The sequence below is a fragment of the Erithacus rubecula genome (assembly GCF_903797595.1).
Source record: "Erithacus rubecula genome assembly, chromosome: 15".
In the NCBI taxonomy this organism is placed as follows: domain Eukaryota; kingdom Metazoa; phylum Chordata; class Aves; order Passeriformes; family Muscicapidae; genus Erithacus; species Erithacus rubecula.
The window spans coordinates 3,538,530-3,557,928 of record NC_136667.1 but is presented as its reverse complement, the minus strand read 5'-3'; the positions used below and the strand labels follow the sequence as shown (position 1 = coordinate 3,557,928).

The following is a 19,399-nucleotide window of genomic DNA, read 5'->3' as shown; positions in this document are numbered from 1 at the left end:
CAGTTGTGTGTAGAGGAGGGTTGCACAGTGCTCCTGGGTGCCTGTCACACCTGGCTCAGGTGCAGGGCTGGCTCAGGAGGGCTCTGCCTCTGGTCTCTGCTGCACTTTGTGCAGTTCAGGATCATCAAACCAGCACTTTCAGACCTGTTTCCTTACCATGCTCCAGCTCTGCCAGCCTCATGTCTGACTGACAGTTTCCCAGCTTCATTTTAGAAATTTCATAGGCTTTCTTACCATGGCCTAAGTTTTGTTAAAAATCTTTCTTTGCTGTACACTGTGTGTACAGACAACAATTTATTCCTCTTTATGACTGACCATGTTGTCCCTTCCCTCCACTGAGCAGACCCTGATCTCCTATAAATGTGTGCAGCTCACTCTCCAGGCATGTGCTGGCAGCAGGACTCTGCTGCCCTGTGCTCAGTCTACCACAGACTCCAGATATTTTATATTTTAAATTTACACAGGCAGTCATACCCCATTCTGAGTTGAGGATGGCTATTCCAGCCTTTCCTCTGTCCTCACCAGATTTTCATGTTGTTTCTCTCTTAAATCTTCACGAAAGTTTAGACAAACTCTAATGAAGATCCAGAATTTTGGGTAATTCTGCTGTGTGTGCCTGGGATATAGACTAACATCTGCCCTTGAATAGGGAGCATTTACTTCAGTTGAGTTTGGCTATTTTATAGTTTGTTCTCTCTGTACACCTTGGCTGAAGGTACATTCTGAAGGTAAATTAAAATTGATAGTTGAAACTGAAAATCAGCATTTCCTGTCTCCATGCTGTGCATTTTTTAAGCTGTACACAGCCATCTGCAATTAATGCTCTTTGTTGTATATCTTCTGTATTTACAATATATTTGACAATAAAACCTTTTTTGACATTTAATCAGTAGCAGAGTTGTTCCACTCTCATTATATATTCATGAACTTTATCACCAAGACAAGACATAAATGTTGAGCTTCCCTTTAAGATCAGACAGGCATTGATATTTAAAACATTGAAAATTGTTGAGGGGAGTGTGTGTGACTGTTCTACATTTGTACAATATAAAAATTAGAATAGATTCTTCTTCTTAAGAAGATGCTCAGGTTTTAAGGATGGAGACTGAAACTTTGGGACAATGAAGCTCTGTAAGAGCTGTATATTCAATTACTGATGTTATGGACCATCAGAGGGTGCTTTTCCCCCTTTCCCTATAAAGCTTATCAATTAAATTGTGATTCATTTTCTCAGATTTCAGATGGAATTTGGAAAGGCAGTAGGAAGAAGTGTCTTGCAAGTTCTGTTTGTTGATTGACTGTCTCTGAGAATTTGATGTGAGGGGGATTTTGGCATTTCATCCTTGAGAAATATTCCCCCTCATTTGCAGCACCTCTTCTATTTTTCTGGATTTTGACAGAGTAGATATTTTTTGGAAGCTGAATCAAACTTTATTCCCTTTCTCTGTAAACTCTTAGATCCAGGAAGAAAAGTCATTTAGAAAAAAACTAGAATAGCACAAGTGAGTTGTTCAATTTCACTTTTTAAACACCAGGCATATCTGGGTATATCCTGTATGTTAAATGGCATTTCTGATAGTGAGAGATTGCACTTTAATACAGAAACACTACTGAAACAAAAGGGAATTTGCATGAAACTTGCAGGTATCTTCTATTTGGGAGTGTAATCTCTAATGAGCCCCTCTGAATTTAAACTCAGTGATTCTGTCTGTGGAAGAAATATTTGCATTGTCCTATTGCTCACAGCTGATACTGATTTTCTCTCCCCCTAACTAACAGCTCTTCTTTCTGCCTTGAATAATTGCAGCCCAATCCTTGTCCCTGTACTGTGCAAATGGAAAATCCAGCTCATCAGGATAGCAGTGTATCTTCAGTTTGGATTTAAAAGAAGTATTTTATTTATTAGATGCAGTTATGGCACTGAAATAAATGGTTGGTGCAGTTATGCAACATCTCACCTTCAAAATTTAATCATCTACAAATGTAATTTATTTTTCATAAGCTCTCCTTGCTTTTTAATATGATTCATTAATTTTTTTCCTGTTGTTTGTTCATCTATTTTGAATGGAGACTCCAGGCATTTATTTTTCCTGTTCCTTAACGCTTGGTATGGTTCATGTAAAATTTTTTAAAAATAGTGTTTGTATTATTTAAATAATTTCATATTTAAAAGTTTGAAGTTGCCCAGAGAAGTTGTGAATTCTCCAAGGCCAGGGTGCACACAGCTGGGAATAACCTGGGATAGTGGGAGGTGTCCCTGCCATGGCAGGGGTGGCACTGGATGGGCTTTATGGTCCCTTCCAACCAAACCAGTCTGGGATTCTGTATTTCTATATTATTTGAAGCACAAATAGTGACAATAGTGTGGTCACAGCTCCCCCATTTTTAGTCATCTTCATTGTATACATGCAATAACTTCTAATTCAATTAAGAGCAGCAATATTCCACATTAGCCTGTGTGTCAAAATCCATGCAGTATCCTATAAAAAAGTCATTAGTTTGGTAATATCAATTTAACAAGTTTTAGCTCATTAACCTTGACACCAGCAGTGCTGGAGAGAGGAACCTTTTGATATTGTTGTTCTCAGCATATAGCAGGGAGCTCTGGAAATGTGCTGAAATCTGTGCCTGTTGTCCCTGACCATCAGTTACAGCTGTGTGCTGGCTCTTCTGGGCAAACTCCACAAATTACAGCTCTTCAAGTCAACTTAATAAATGGTTGGTGCAGTTACACAGCATCTCACCTTCAAAATTTAATCATCTGCAAATTGCAGAAATACTTCTGCAGTTAGTTCTTTTTCTGTTCTGGCTGTGTGTTTGAGAAATTACTGTTACCTTAGGAATAAATTTCTTGCTTTAGCTTATAAATATTATTTAAATTGGTGCAGGTACCATTACAAAATGGGAAAATGAGCAATCACTTAGAAGCAGGGGACAATGAAATCAAGAAGAAACTCCAGTAGTCAGAAGGCTGTTATGTATTGTATATATCCTCTTACACTTGTAGAATCAAAAACCATCAGTGTTGAAAAAGACCTTCAAGATCATCTAATCCAAATTGGTGTTGTCTGATTTGATGCCTCAAATTGGATGATTCTTATTTTCAGAACTGAGAAGAGGCAGAGCAGAACTCATATTTAGCTCCACTGTTAATCACAGAGGCATTTGGACAGCAGTGAGAAGGGATTCTGTAAAAAATAAAGGATATTTTCTTAGGGATCCCCTAATCCCTCCCAGTCATCCTGAGTCTGACACTTTTTATGATTTAAGGACAGTATTTGGATGGAATGAGCACCCACCTGTGAGGAAGGGCTGTGTGGAACAGGGAAACAGGGAGTTAGAGCATTGTCTTAATGGGGAAGTGGGAAAACAAAGCAAAATGAATATGGAAAACAGAATATTTTGTTGTCAGCTTTTTGTCCTGTTCATGCCAGTGTCAAATTTTCATGGTTTATTTCCCTTCCTTTCCCTTCCCTTCTTTTCCATAAAGGAACAATTTAACCTCAGTCAAATTTTCAGCCTCACTAGGGCAAAACAAGGTCAATTTAAATAAACTTAAGTGTGTATATATATATATATATACTTTTTTTTTCTTCCTGGCATGTTTCTCTCATAAAAAGTGAGCACTTTCTTTTTTTTGGCTTTTGTAGAAATCTAATCCAAAATGAAAAATTGCATTAGATAGAGTAAAATTGAAATGTTGATTGACCTCCAGGTAGTGGGGAAGATCCCAGTGTTGAGGTTGAGTGAGGTTTTCATGTGCAAAAATCACTGTATTTTGTAGGAGTTTGAAAAAGAGATAATTTCAAGTGATTTTAGCTTTAAGAATTTACTAAAACCCTTGTACTCTTTGCATTGTATAATAAAAAGCAGCTATGTTGAAAATTCATTACAAAATAAATCTACTGAATTGTTGCTCTATTAAGATATATAACATTTGGTTTCTAAAATCTCTTCTGTGCATTGAAACTGGGCTTTTGTCTTTATCTAAGGAGCTTTTTTTGAGTAATTCATAAAATAATCTTTTACAATAACTGAAGACTGTATGGATGCAGAGAAAAGTGTGGTTTTTTTGAAGTATTTCATCTAAGAGCTAATTTGGATAAAATCACCTGTACATTAAATCAGAAAATTAACATATGCTGGGTAGTTGGGCAAACACATCTATAAGCCAAAGCTGCCTCTGCAAATATTGGATTTCTTTCTGAAAGGGATCTTGCATTATTTGACATTTCTGAAAAACTGTTCGAGTTTCATGTGACACATGTAGTGGCATTTCTTGTGGCAAATGTATGTTATTTTACATTTATGTTCAACCCCATATGGGGGCATTTCTACATGTATATGTATGAATGTACCTCAGCATATTTGTAATGAGAGCTGCAAATCAGACTGCAAATTTGTGCCCTCTAATTTGGAGGTTTGTAGTCTGACCATGTTCACTTGAGATTTAAATATCTTTCAAAATATTCAAGCTTGATTACTTGGCCTCACCTGAATAATGTGGTTTAGCACTGAGATTTTTATCTAGGTAGCTTTGTATTATGACTAAAATTCCTACCCACTTCCAAGATATTTTGTAGAGTAAAATGTGTATTTTAGAGGTTCCAAAGGGTTTTTTTGATCAGTATTTTTAACAGCTGGTATAATTTATAGAATCAGCTGCAGATTTGGGGTTTGGCTTTAGGGGGGATCATGTTTTGGGGTTGCTGTTTGACCAGTGCCATGAATAGAAGATATTTCAGCAGAGAGGTGGCAAAGGCACCTGGAGCTGTGGAATGACTGGGGCTGTTTGTGGCACTGAGGGAATCAAATCCTTCCCTTTTGGCCACATCCCTGGGTTTGGAGATGGGGAAGCTGAGCTGGAGCCACAGGTGCTGAGCCATGGGTGTGCTGGGACAAAGGGCATCTCTGAAATCCTCAGCAGATGTGTGAGCCTCTGGCCTTCTTCTCACACAGAACCTCAGAAGTGAAAAGCAGATCCTCAAGCTTTGCAAACTAAAGAGCTTTGGGAAGAGTGTATTTGTCATTATGTTTAATTTGCACACTCCTCACCAAAGAAAAGGCCAGGGGAGGCAGGCAGAGAACACAGCTGTACAGGCAGCTCAACTAATTGCCTCTCCATCCTCAACCTCATTTATCTTCATTTCTTCCCAATTATACCAAATTATCAATAGTCTCTGTTGCATCAGAGTCTTAATCCCCTTTATTCAGGCAGCATTAGATAGTGGCAGATGAATTCTTGGAGGGAGTCAGGGTAAACAGCCATGAAATGCCACCTCTGGCAGATGGCATTGCTCACAAGAAATGTGACAAAACATTTGGAATTTGTTACCAGGCATTGGTATGAGAAGGCAAGCTGTCAATATTTTTTTAAATGATAATCAAGGTGGTGCATACTTACACCACAAGCAGAAATGAATCCTGTCCAAAACCTCAAGCTTAGTTAAGTTCAGTTTGGCACTGTGCTATTCTGTTCTGTTGCAGAAGATTTTTTGCTTCTTAAGAAATAGTTTCACTTTATCTGGTATTAATATCAACATTTTAATAATGTTTGTTCTGATGGTAGTTGTTACTTATTGCTTTGTATAGCTGAGAAAGAAATTCTAGCTTGAAGATGTGGAGTATCCTTTACACAATAATTTTAGGAATGGTTTATTTGACATTGTTGGTCAGTTCTAGGGATTTGATCCTGTTCCTTGGAGAAGCTAATGCTAAACTCCCACTGGATTTCTGTAAGAGAATTATTCTGGAAATGGGAATACCCATTGGCTAAGCCTGCAGAATGAGAAAAACATTCTGAAAAGCAAAGAGGGATTGGATGAGTGAGATACCCAAGTTCTGTGGAATCTGTTCAGGTATTTTGTGAGCACAAATGAAAGGGCTTGCTGTCAAAGGAGGTACAAAGTTGGTTGCTAAAGTAGTTCCAGGGTTTTTGTGTGTTATTTTTAGGCTGGCATTAAGTGAAACACAGTAGATATCCCTGGTGACCTTTTCTGTGAATTGGGTTTGCTCACTGGCTCTCCTGGTTTGGGCAGCACTCTCAGTTTTTTGGAAGTCAGCAGTATTTAGTGCAAGGGGTCAGGTACAAGAAGTGGAGCAGCTTCAGAAGGAAGGTGCACCTGTCCTGAGCTCCCCTCCTGGCACACCTTGGTGGAGCTGGGCAAGGGCTGCAGTCACTGACCCTTTGTGGAAACTCAATCTCTCTAGATTAGATTTAAAAGTGTGTTGGGCATCCCTCAGCAGCCTCTCATTCTCTGGTAACATCTCTGAATTTGGTGCAGAGGAGGTTTAGAAGTTTGTCCAGGTGTGTATTGAGGCCATAGATTTTATTTAATTCTTTCAAACCATACTTGGTAATATACAGAGTTCTCTGAGTATTAGGAGATCTTGCAAGGATTATAAATACATGATCCATTTATGTCAGTGCAGATTAACTCAGAAGATTGCCATCTGTAATTTAAACTCTTCTTAATAATTTTTTTCAAAGAAATAGCAAATAATGAATTGCTGAAGCTCAAATAACCTGATTTTGTACCTGTCTGCACGGGATGTCAAGATATTCTCAAAGCCCCTCAGAATCAAACTAAACTATGTGCTTAGTTAGAGCCATGGTAAAAACACACAGTACATATGTCTCAGTGATTCTTTCAATAAGTTGTTAAATATGGGGAAATATTAAGTAAAAAAAGGCAGAAAATTGTAAATTGTGCTGAATGAGGGTGTGGATGATTACCATCACTGGAATAGAAGTCCTGGTTCCTGCTTGCTGGTGGCTGCAGTGGGGGAGTTCAGAAGGATGGATATTTTATCCTTTCTGGCAGGCAGCCCTGCAAACTGTATTCAAGGTCTGAAAGTTAAGCTGTTTTATTTCTGGCTTGTGCATCATCAACAGTAATAAAAACATGACAGACCAAAATTTTGACCTTCTTTCTCTCTGTGAAATGAACGTGTTTCTGTGGTCCTGCAGTAGAAAACAGGTTTTTTTTTGATGGTCCTAAACCAGAATAGATGCTGTGTTCTAGTACATCATTCTTATTTTTGTATAAAAAAATAGCAGTAAAGTCACACAGTTGTTACTAAAACTGTTAGCAATAAATGTACTTCACAATGTTCTATAGACGAAACTGAATAGAATTTTATAACTTAATATTTAATCCACTACAAGAACAAGGAGATGTCAGAGGAAGACAACAAATGCCAAGTTAACCCTCCCAAAACACACCTTTAAATTACACCAGGTGGTTTTTCATACAGTGCAGGCACAGGTGAGAGGTGCTTGTGAGTACCAGTGCATTTTGATGACCATTGTCATAAGAATTTATCTCTAAATTTCTGCAAATCTGATGTTTCATCTAGTTTAATGCATCTTTCAGAGGGTGCTGTGGATGTGGAGGTTGGATCATTGGGGTGTGTTTGGAGTTCAGCTGTAGGACTGAAGGTGACACTGGAGTTCAGGTCATGCACACCAGTTCATCCACACTGGTCACACAAAGCAGTGGGAAGCTCTTGGTTGCATTCCAGGAGCATTTTTGGGGTGCAGCTTGCAGGGATGAATGGCTCTGAAGGGTGTGAGAGGGAGGAGAACAGTTTTCCTGCTGTTCAGAGCAGGGAAGGACAGTCACACCTGCCAAGGGACCTGGCACTGAGGCTTGGCTGGACTGTGACAGCACCACAATCATCCAGCAGCACATGGGAACCCCAAACATTCCCTGCAGCACCTCCTTGTGTCTTTGTTCACTTTGCTGATGGTTTGGGAGGGATGCTGAGGTTCCTAGATAAATATCACAGCTCTGCTTTTATTTTCTCAAAAATTATCTTCCTGCAATTAATTGTTCTTAATTAAATTGGCATCAAATATTCTGACATATTCCCAGTTACCTTCAGTGTCCTGTTTGCTGTGAAATAAACTTTGATTTTGCTGTCATCACGACTTTTCCAAAAGTTTAGAAATGATATTCAGATTTCAGATGCCTTCTTATTGTGCAATTATCAACATATTACTTCACCTAAGTCCTGACAGACATATTTTTTAAGTATGACTGACTGATGGACAGATTGGGAATTGCTGAATTAATGGGCACATTTCAAAGCCTTGGCAGGGCTAAGCAGTAATTACATCTGCTGAACCACTTGATAAGTTTTTGGAAGTAGCCCAGTAAAGCCATCACTGGATTTCTTGAGTTTTAATATCTTACCCTCCACACTTTCATGGCTTTCTTGTAGGGTACACTCCAAAAGTTGATATAGCTGAATACACACAGCCAGACAAATCCATGGATTAAAGCTTTAAATGCATTTCAGATCTGCCATTTTGATTTTCAGATGGGTGTAATGATTTTGGGAGCTGGAAAAAAATCTTATTCCCATTTTTAAAGTTAAGAATTTCATTTGGGAATAATATGGGACCACAGAAAGTGCCCACACTTGCATGGCCTCTGTAAATAACATTATCTACTGCCAATACAAGGGATAGAATTTGGGGTTAAATGGGTCATAATCCTGACCCAGAACAGTTTCATGGTTTTCTGACAGGAAAGTGACACTTGACCAGCATTGAGACCTGGGTGGTCTCTTCCTGACCTTCCTGCACTGAGATTCTCAGTTTATCAGATCTGACAAAAATTGTTTTTGACCTAATCTTTTCTTCCTGGGACACTCAAAGGTTGATACCACGAAAATGTTGACAGAAAGTTGTAGGCTGAAGAAATGTGCAGGCCAGTAATGTGACTATTTTTCCCAATATCAGGCTGAGATCAGGATATTGGTAAAATAGTCTGGAACACTTGAAAACACAGGGTTTAGAAGAAAAACAGGGTTTAGAAGAGCTGGCAAAAAGGCCTTTGTTGCTTTGGGAGTCATGGGATTCTGTATAATCCAAAAATTTTCAAAGGCTCTGTATGTGCTGGACACTCACAAGAAGTTAGAGGTGAGAAATACTTTGGAGTTACAAGGGCTGAAATAGCAATGCACTGAATACTTTTTTCTTTGTAGCTGTTGTTATGGTTAATATGCCCAACAGGATGAAAAATGTGTTTAAAAATAATTTGAGAATAAAATTGGCCTGTGAAGATGGTATTGCTTTTTACAATTGGAGTTCAATTTTTCAGGAATGTATCACAAGGAAAAGTAAAATGACAGACATAGATTGAAACAGTGTGGTTGTGGAATTTGAAGGTAGCTCTGACAGAGAGGGTTTCATCTAGCTCAACCAGACAGATTTAAAGCTGATAAAATGAATTTGAAACCAAATGAAAAGAAACTGTCACCAAATTGAACTGTGATTACTTTCTGGAGATCTTTCAATACCTAAAACCAAGACAGTGATTTAATCATTGCAGATATATCTTCACCAAAAAAAACCCCAAATAAATGAACAACAGATTTTGGGGTTTTGTTCTGAAGAGTGGAAGTGCACAGAGAGGCTTATTGCTAGAAAACTTGAGGCTTTAAGCCTTGCCTTAAAAAATTCCTGAACTTAATGATGGGTGAGTAGCAGCATTTTTAGAAAAAAAGGAAGCTGAGCTTATCACTTGCATTTCCTTCAAATAAATAAAATTAAACTGAAACAGAGAGACTTTGCTCCCAGACCTGGATGTGATGGTAAATCACCTCCCAGTGGGGCTGTGGGGTCCATCCCTGATGCAGATTTTTCCTGTTTTCCCATTGCTGATTTTCCCTGTTTGTTCGTGGTACCTGTGATTTAACTCCTAAATTCTCCTGATGTCTGTTTAGTTGAACACCAGAATATAAAGAAGATAAGGAAAAATCACCTTTGTGTCCTTCACTTTTCTCTGTTGGAGGGAAGGTCGTGTGGGTAGTGGGTAAGAGAGTCAAACTTAAGCTTTTGGTAAAGTGTATAAATGATGTATTGGCATTTTGACAAATAACTTCTGGGTGCTCTAGGAATATTCATTCCTATGACACTCATGTATCAAGTTACTCATATTTTAAAATGAAATATTCTTTCTCATATAAAAGAAAAAAAAAAGTTGTTTCCCTTCATATAAAAGAGGTTGGTCCCATTGCAGTTGCCTGTTATCTCATTTTCCTTTTTTCTTTTTTTCCCCCTTATGTTTTACATACCTAAAATAAATTACTTAAAATATATCTGTACATACTATAAGCTCATAATACAAAAGATAGGATTAAAAAAAAAAATAAAATGTGACACCTTTGCCTTATGAATGTCACCTGTTTGGCAAAAAATGGCAACGAACAGAAATCTGAAAAACTATGGTTAAACATGAATTTGAAGCATTAAGAAGGATTCAGTTTTTTATGGATGTATTCACTTCTAATTGTTATGGCAACAAAGAATTTGAAACTGCACATTGATATGTTGCATGTCAGATGTGTATTCACTGATCAAACACGCTGACAACTGTGTTACCAAATAGGAAAATTGTGTGCTCAAAAATAAATACCTTTTTAAAATATTGCCTGGCATTTAAAGGATTGAGTGTATCAGCACAGGTTTGCATGTCACTACTTGGTTTTTACTGTGAGTGTACTCCTGGCTTGCTGTAAATTTGTATGTAATCTTTTTCTTCCCCATGGGCATAGATACTCCAGGGAAGAATGCAGATTTTCTTTTGGAATGGTTATTTTTTAGCTGTGCAGAGGGACTGTGGGATGAATGGAAGGTGTCTGTGGTGCAGGCACAGGAGTGGGGCCTCATTTCCAGTTCAGATTCCTCACTGGTGTAACAGGAACTTCCCAATTCTGCCCCTCAGCTTTGGCACTGGAGCTCACCCCACTGCCCTTACAAACACTGCACACCTAGAACTGCTCTAATTATTATTTCATTTTGAAGAGACTTCCTGTTGCATAGGAAATGCAGTCCAGATGGAGAGAGGGAGCTGTTATCTGTGGGACAGTGCAGGATAAGGATGCATTTCATTTAACATCCACTTTTATTATACATTGTACACTCGGCTGTATTTTTTTCTTTCTCTAAGGAGAAGTGATAGGGAACATAAGAATACAAGAATGGTCTGTAGAGATAAGTGTATTGCAATTTATTCTTGTGTTGCTGGCACTGAATACTGGAGCAGATTTACAAGTGGAATTTGCAGAGGGAAAAAGTTATTCTTGTCCCCATCTGTAAGGAGAGCTGGTCCAGTGATTTGGACTGTGTGACATGATTTAAATTTGGTTTCCCCTTCCATTGCAGATTCCTTGGGTTTCCTTAAGCTAGTTGCTTTTCTTCTCAGGGCATTCTCCATCTGTGAGTTGGGAATGCAGGAGTTTTGCTCATTGTGGGGCTGGGCTCAGAGAGCTGCTGGGTTCTGATTCTGCAGCCTCAGGAGCACGGGGCTCTGAAAGGCAGGAGAAACTTCCAGAATTAACTAAATGAGCTGGGTTTAGACCATCCCTGCCTAGGGCTGGAACTGCCTGGGGCAGAGGAACAAAGGAAGAGGAAACTTTCAGATGAGGACTCAGAAATCCCAACAAACTATCTTTGGCCCAACTTTTGTGGCCAGCGCCCTAATATGTGAAATTACAGCTACATAACATGTTCCTAAGCAAAAACTAATGGAAAAATATGTGTTTTCTGAGGAAGAATAGAGTGTAAATGTTGAATTTGTTTAAAAAAGCATATGGAGGAAATTAAAACTCACTTGTTAAAATAAAATTCTTGACATTTCCTCCAAAAATTCTTCATGAATCACCTATTTAACTTCTGAAACACACTAAATAATACCAGCCTGGATTCAAAATAGTCAAAGTGAACAACTTCCACATTAAATAGCAGTCAAATGTTATTTGAAAGAGCTGATATACAGTATATTAAATAACTAAGATGCTGACACAGCCTCAACTGTAGTAGTTCTAATTACTGCACTGTGCCATGCTACATTATATCACATGGCATAATTTAGTGTATCTTTCTTTGTCAGTGTATTACTCATCATTTTACAAATTACAACTCTTTTATAGGAAGGTAATTCATACTTGGACATAGTGCTAAAATGATGGAGTGTTTTCCTTTTTTCTCAATCACTGATCTTTCAAACTTTTGCATTTAGCAGTATTAATCATGTTTATTAGCCAAGTGTTGTCATAAAGAATGGAATTTCTCTGTTACTTTCAGATTCAATTAAAATGGTTTTTTGCTTGCTGCCTCTATCTGCTGCACTCCAGTAATCTATTTACTTATTCTAATTGGGATCCTTGTTCATAAATCCAAAACAAAATCAATACTGCAGTTACATGTTTTTCTAACAATCTATAATCTAAGTGACAGTGTAGGGTGTACCTGAGAGGGGAGTGATCTTAAAATACCTTCTAACTCTAGAAATGTTCTGTGTAACTCTTTTTTAGGTGTTCTGTTTTGTGGACCAGATGCATTTTGGAATTCACTAACATGGTCTATTTAACCTGCTGTTTAAAAGGAATTTGTTATTCAAGTGTGTAATACTGAAAAAAAAACCTACAGTCTGTAAAGTTGCTGCAGAAGACCAGACAGAGGTTGGAGACACTGAGTGCTCAGTTTTCTAGACTTTGTGTTTGTTGTAGACAGTAATTACTATGCATAATAGATACCTGGACTCCTAAGCTGAAATCCCTGAATATTGATGATTTCCAAGCACAGCCTGTTCCTGGTTCATTTAACCCACAGAGTGCAGTTTTCACATGGAGCATCCCAGCAGTGGAGGGGGAGCTGCTGAAGCTCTGGGATAACCGAGGTGGAGGTTATAACTTTTATATAAACTGCAGTTTATAACTGCAGTGAGCTCTTCAGGGGTGAATTCCAGCTGGAATGGGACACTGGAGGGAGGGAATGGCCAAGTGCCTCCAGGGCTGACCTGATGAGCACAAGGGTGGGCTCAGAGCAGTGTCTGGCAGGGACTGGTGGCCTCAAGTCCTGTGATAGCAGGAGATGGTGACTCAGCCTCTCAGATGTTCCCATTGTTCCCATGATGATTTCATCCTCAGACATTTAACTTTCACTGTTTCCACAAACCAATTGAAAGTAGGTGGTGCTGAAAGTATCTAAAAATATTTTTTTGGCCCGATGCTTATTTATTAATTTATTATTTGAAAATTTCAGGTGCAGGTTCCAGGTGCCGTGCCCGCTCCAGGTGCTCAGCTGTGCTGAGGAGTGTTGGCTCATTGCTAAGCAAGCAGAATAGAGGTCTGTGGCACTCATGGCTCGTTGTGCCCTGTTTTGCAGGTGGGAGTGAATCCTCCTGGGACAAAGAGAAGCTGCAGTCCCCCATCACTCCGGGCTCCCAGCACAGCATTGCTCACCCCTCGCTGTCGGGGCAGTCGAGCCTGGGCAGCGCACACCCGCTCAGCCCCCTGCAGCAGAACCACCTGCTCACCAACAGTATGTACTGGGCTCTGTGGGGAAAAATAGAGTGCTGCAGCCCTGCTGGGCTTGCCTTCCTTCCCAGCCTTGGGAGGGGAAATGCTGGGAGACACCTGAGTGACAGCAGGGTCAGTGCTTCCACTGCCAGCTGCACTTGTGCCGCATGTCCAAGCCGCTCTCTGCCATCCATGTCCAAGTGACTGTTCCCTCTTGGAACTCTTTGTTCCCTCTTGTTCACTCTTTGATAGATTTGGGACTGCCAGTATTTAACTGATATTTCCATGGTCTGGATTGAAAGGAAAAATAATCATGAAATTGCTCAAAATTTTAGCTATGTGAGAAAATTCTCTTCCAGATGGAAATGCTGAACCGCCAAAAAAATAGGAGAGCAAGGAATAAATGCAGAATGTCCAGGTAGAAGGTGATGCACTGATCCCAGGTGTCAAAAACAACTGGAATAAAATGGCACAGGTTGGATTTGGAACCTAGAGCTCCCTGAAAAACTGTCTCTTTTCTTTCCCTTAGGAAGGGAGCAGGTGGATGCTATCAGTTCTCAAAGAGGGAAGGAAGGGAAGGAAAAAGTTTTCCAAAAAAGATGCATGGGATTAACATCTTAAAAAGTAGTGAAGAGAGTTATTCTTACAGTTGATGATGGATGAAGAATGAAAAGCTCATTATTTATGAACTCCTGTTGATTGTTTAAGCTCTTCATCCTCCAAGTCCTGAAAGTTGATTTTTGGTGTTGGTATTAGTGGACGAGTGACATTTCTGGCTCCTTACACAATTCTTGCAGCAGTCAGTTCATTGCTTCCTCTGTCAGGCTCCAGACTTGAGCAAATCAGAGCTATTGAAATGAATCCTACAAAATGAGTCTGCTGTGTTTGTGGGAAGGTGTGGACTTGAGCATTTTAGATTAAGTATCAGTAGTTAAAAAATCACCAGGTCATAGGACTCAAATTCTCTGTCATTTTTTCATTTTATATTCTTGCATAATTCAATACCTGGATTTCTTTTACACACAGACATATTGTGTTCTTTGCTCTTCAGGATATTTTCCAGTGGATTTTGTGGTAGGTAAATGTCCATGGGCTCTTAAAGGGTTTACTGGATGTCAGACATTATGCCCAGTGATTTGCAAGTGCAGGATATATTTTCCTCTGAAATGTTTGACGGATTGTGTCTTAAAACTGGTGATGTGCTGTTAAATTCTGTTTGTAGTTTGCATTTAGTTTGCATGTCAATTGGACTTTAAGTAGACATACAACTCAATGTGGCCAGATGGTGTCTGGGAGTTTTGGAACTCTATAGAGGATGAGGAAAGATTATTGGGCTGTTAAGGGAGATGTGCAGGGGAACAAAGGCTTGTGGATGCAGGCACTGGAGGGGATTGTCAGTGTGGTTTGAAGTGCAGGGAGATGTATGTGGGCCTTGCTTATTGCCTATCATAATTAATATTGGCATGGATCATCATATAAAATAGAGAGTGAGTCATTAGGCATCACAGTTGTTGTTCATGATATGCTCATGTTAAACAGGAATAGTGTGGGAGCTGGGAATATTGCAATTCTGCAGTTTCCTGGTGGGCACTGTGGTGTTTTTATATCACTGGAGTCAAATTTTGTAGGAATAACATAAGATATGTCAGTCAGTGGTATTTTTTATTATTAGTTCTGTCATACACCAAAAAGGGTGACTGGCCTTCTCCTTTAAAATAGTTAGGATAAACCCAAAAGTTTAGAAGTTTTTAACAATAAAGAATCTCAGTGGCATGTGGTAATGACTAGCTATATGTGTTATTTAATACTTGCACCTAAATTTTTAAATGAGGATTTCTAATCTAAATGTCATTTAGAAAAATGACAAGACATTTTTGTCTGGCAGAATGAGTACTGGGGTTTTTTTGAATTCCCTATAGAAGGTATCTTCAAGTGGTCCCTCTAAAGAACTCTGAAATGCACAATAACCTGAACAAGTTTTTCAGTGAATTGGTTTCATTACTAAATACAAGAAGTAATACACATGCTGAAATGGATATTAATGAAGTATGAGAATCCAGTTCTTGCTAGCAGTAACTTCACCTTTTTGGCAATGTCAAGATCTGCAAGTTGGTCCAAATAAATTTCATACCTTCTTAAATTGGTTTATATCCATAGCAGAAGACAATTTAAAGTGACATTTTGAAAATTAAAACCTCTGGCAACAGTTTTAACCTCTCATTACGTGTTGCAGTTCACAGACCTTCTGTACAATCACTCAGTGGTGTCTGTAGTTCAAACCTCCTGGATTCAAGAAATAGAGGATAAGAATTTAGTGTGACATTGCTGAGAAGTGGTAATAGGAAGAACTCTTGATAGGAGTGTATTATCCGATAAAGTTATTAATAAATATTCATCTGATATGTGGAAATATGCAAATTATATGCATGTTTTGTGGGGTTTTTTTTCTTCTTTATTTCTCTTAACTGAAGAGATCACTGAACAGGTGCAGTGATGCATTCATCAGCTGGCTGTTCCTCTCCCCTGCAAACCAGCCTTTCCTGGGCTGCACAGACAATCCCAAAAATTGCTGAGATTTGCTGCTGCTGGGTTTGAGTGGAGGATGTTGCAGTGGGTGCAGACCCTGCAGGGTGTCCCAGTGATGGTGTGATGGATGCTGCAGTGGATGTGAGCCCTGCAGTGTGTCCCAGTGATGGTGTGATGGATGCTGCAGTGGCTGTGTCCCAGTGATGGTGTGATGGATGCTGCAGTGGATGTGAGCCCTGCAGTGTGTCCCAGTGATGGTGTGATGGATGCTGCAGTGGATGTGAGCCCTGCAGGGTGTCCCAGTGATGGTGTGATGGATGTTGCAGTGGGTGCAGACCCTGCAGTGTGTCCCAGTGATGGTGTGATGGATGCTGCAGTGGCTGTGTCCCAGTGACACAATGGATGCTGCAGTGGGTGCAGGCCCTCAGTGACGTGTCTGTGCTCTCTGCAGGGATAGACCTGCCCTTCATGATGATGCCACACCCCCTGCTCCCCGTCAGCCTCCCCCCAGCCTCGGTGGCCATGGCCATGAACCAGATGAACCATCTCAACACCATCGCCAACATGGCAGCGGCGGCGCAGATGCACAGCCCCCTGTCCAGGGCAGGGGCCTCTGTCATCAAGGTAAGGACAGCACCCTGGGGATGGCAGAGCAGCTGCAGGGACACCCTCGGGGAGGAGGAGCATGGGGCAGTGAGCTCACACTGCCCAGCTCCCTTTGGCTGCTCCCAGCACTGAGCAACACCCACCGCTGCAGCCAAAAAGTTGAGTGGCTCTGATCTGTCAGTAAGTCTGTAATGTAATTAAAAATGATCACTAACACTCACTGCAGGCTATAGTAATATCTAATATAGTATATGTTGCTATCTAATATAGTAATAGCAAGCTTAATAACTCTTCTAAAATGCTGTGTAAAGTCAAACCTAAGAGAAAATGCTGTAGGACATGAGTGCGCTGCAAATCCAGAACAGGTAAATAGCAGAGAAAATCATCACATGTACCTTAGTGAGGCTGAAGAACAAAACAGTGCAAATCCAAGTAAATACCTGAGAAAATCATCACAAGTATTTTAGTGAATAGAGTCTCTAGTACCCAAACCTAAACTTCCCTGTGGTTGGTTCAAACACTTTTGTATTTTGGAAGGCTTGTCGTAGTCTCTGCCCAGTGGGCTGTTCTGAAAGGTTCTTGCCTGTGTGGAGAGCTGCTGTCCTGCCACACACACAAAAACGCATTAAAACAAGAAATTTTCAAAATAGAAGTGTGTAGGATCAGTGAATGTGAAGGACTGGTGTTATGGGATTCTCTAAACAGTGTGTCCACTTTTACTGAGCAAAAATTAAAGGTGTTACCAGTCTGACTTGTGTGTGTGTTTGCATGCACATGTGGGTTTCTTGTTGACAGAGTAAAATGTCAGCTTTGAAGTTCATTAATTTAGTCCATTTTTCTTTGGGTTTAAATATCTGAGTGTATAGAGCTGTCTGTTCTGGAAAGTAAATGTCTTCAATATTTGTGTTCATTTACACTCATCCCTGTCACTCTAGAATCTGACTTCTGAGTTGCTTTATTTTTACAACTCCCACTGATTGCTGAACTTAACCTCTCATTTCTTTATTGTAAAACATCTTAATTATAGTGTATCATTATTTTCTCATTGAGAAAGTCACTGTTTCCATCACTACAGTCCAGTTGTGAGAGTACAGCTGTGCATTGTGAGGGTTGTGTTGTACTTCCTTTTGGTGCTTCAGGAGGTTTTGTTTGTAAATCAAGCAGGGAAAGCAACTCACAGTACCCTAGCACGTGTTTCTTGTTCATGCCCATGTGTTCTGATAGCAACATCCTCTCAAGGGGGACAGCAAACATCTCTTGTCACATCACTGCAGTCAAATCCTGCATCCCTCTGTTGTTGAAGTTCTGGAGGGTATTTTTTTTCTTTCTGATTTTCTTTCTGGCTCTAAGCACCTCCAAAATTGCCTCAGGTTGTTTTTCTTTTTTACTGGGAGTCACTTCCAGATTAGGGCCAGTTTTGTTCTGAATGCTTTGGTTTTGTTGCTTTTTTTCTTTTTTTTTCCCTTGGCTTCTAGGGAGACTGGGAATACTCAGGGGTGACATTTCTATTAGGATCCCTACTTAGGATTAAGATGTGCAAACCCTTCTCTTTATCATCAGTGTACCTGTACAGTTGTTGGCTGGGTGGAGAAAACATCTCTCTGATGTCCAGCTGTATATTAGTTAATGCAAGTAATGAAATTATTAGAAATTAGTTGAGATTCCATTAATTTCAAACCATAACCTTTCTTTTACCTATTCAGAGACCTCTAAAAACCCTAATTTAAACACAGCAGTGGAATATTTGTAGCAGCAAGTAAACTTGCAGAAGCTTTGATTATGTTCTCTATGTTCTCAATGTTATGCCAGTATGCCAACAGGAAGATTAAATGCATATTTGCAAACAATGCTAGTCCTTTGTAATTTAACCTGCAGTTTTTGCAGGCAGTTGGGTTTCAGGGTGTTATTTAGCAGGCCCTTGCTGATGTGAGTTACTCATTTACAGCAGTTTTTTCCCAACACCTGCACTGGAGGAGACACAATATCTCCACAGCAACACGAGGTCTGGCCAGCACTCTGGTGGGAATTATTTCCTCTAATGTTGCAGAGGAAATTTCACCAGTAGCCAGCATGACAGAGGCAGAGTGGGCATCCTTTGCTCTGTTACTCTCACCTGTCAAGTGGTGCTGCATCTTTCTCCAGCTTGTTCTGAGTGCTGAAACTCTAGATGAATTTTATTACAGTGTGAGGCTGCTTTTGTCCTTTCCTTCCCTCATGTACAATCATCCAGCACAGAATGACCACCAGTTAACATGAAATTCTTGTACAAAACAAAACAGGTAAAAGAAAAGCATTGCTGTTCCTGCTGTCAGAAATACTTTTATCCAGGACATTATTTAAGTGCATTTAGTAGGTACAAAACATAGCTAGTTTTCAATGGAATGCAATCCCAGCATCATGCTTTTACTCAAAATGGGAGAAATGAATTGAATATATTGAGTGTGTGTCTGTTTCCATAGTCTGATGACTAAAATACCACTTGGCCTGTTTTCTATAGGTGTGAGAATCAGCTGCTTTATAAGGTTTTGAATGAAGTCATTATGCTTTTTATATCACGTTTGCCATTTAGAAATAAGCTGTTCTACCAAGATATGCATGATCAGCAAAGTTAACATTTAGTGCTCCAGAAAGAAATGTCATAACTATGAAACTTGATTTCTCCCTGACAGGAACACCATAAATTAGGGAGGCACAATGGGCCAGGCTCACAAAACCTTCTTAGCCATCTCTAACTTGATGTGATGTGATTTTAGCAGCACCAGCAGCACTGTGGCTGCAGGTCTGGCAGTGTCCCTGTGATAAATCCAGCCTTACAGGGATTTACTGCACATCTGAAGAAGCTTGCTGGGTTTGAAACTTGGCTCAAATGGCTCAGAAGAATCTCTGTTATTGAGGGACTCATATGGCAAAAGGAAAATTGGACAGAGACACTGAGTTCACCACTCTCTCCTCC

At 39.7% G+C, this 19,399-nt stretch overlaps 1 protein-coding gene across 4 annotated transcripts in view; it reads left to right on the top strand.

Moving 5' to 3' along the window:
* The window catches only part of DACH2 (dachshund family transcription factor 2), a 233,721-nt gene that overhangs the window by 161,289 nt on the left and 53,033 nt on the right, over positions 1 to 19,399 (top strand). For all 4 annotated transcript variants that reach the window (XM_079318557.1, XM_079318558.1, XM_079318555.1 and 1 more), the window contains exons 4-5: positions 13,181 to 13,336; positions 16,292 to 16,464. In XM_079318557.1, coding sequence (XP_079174683.1) covers positions 13,181 to 13,336; positions 16,292 to 16,464 — 329 coding nt within the window. The remainder of the gene's footprint in view (positions 1 to 13,180; positions 13,337 to 16,291; positions 16,465 to 19,399) is intronic.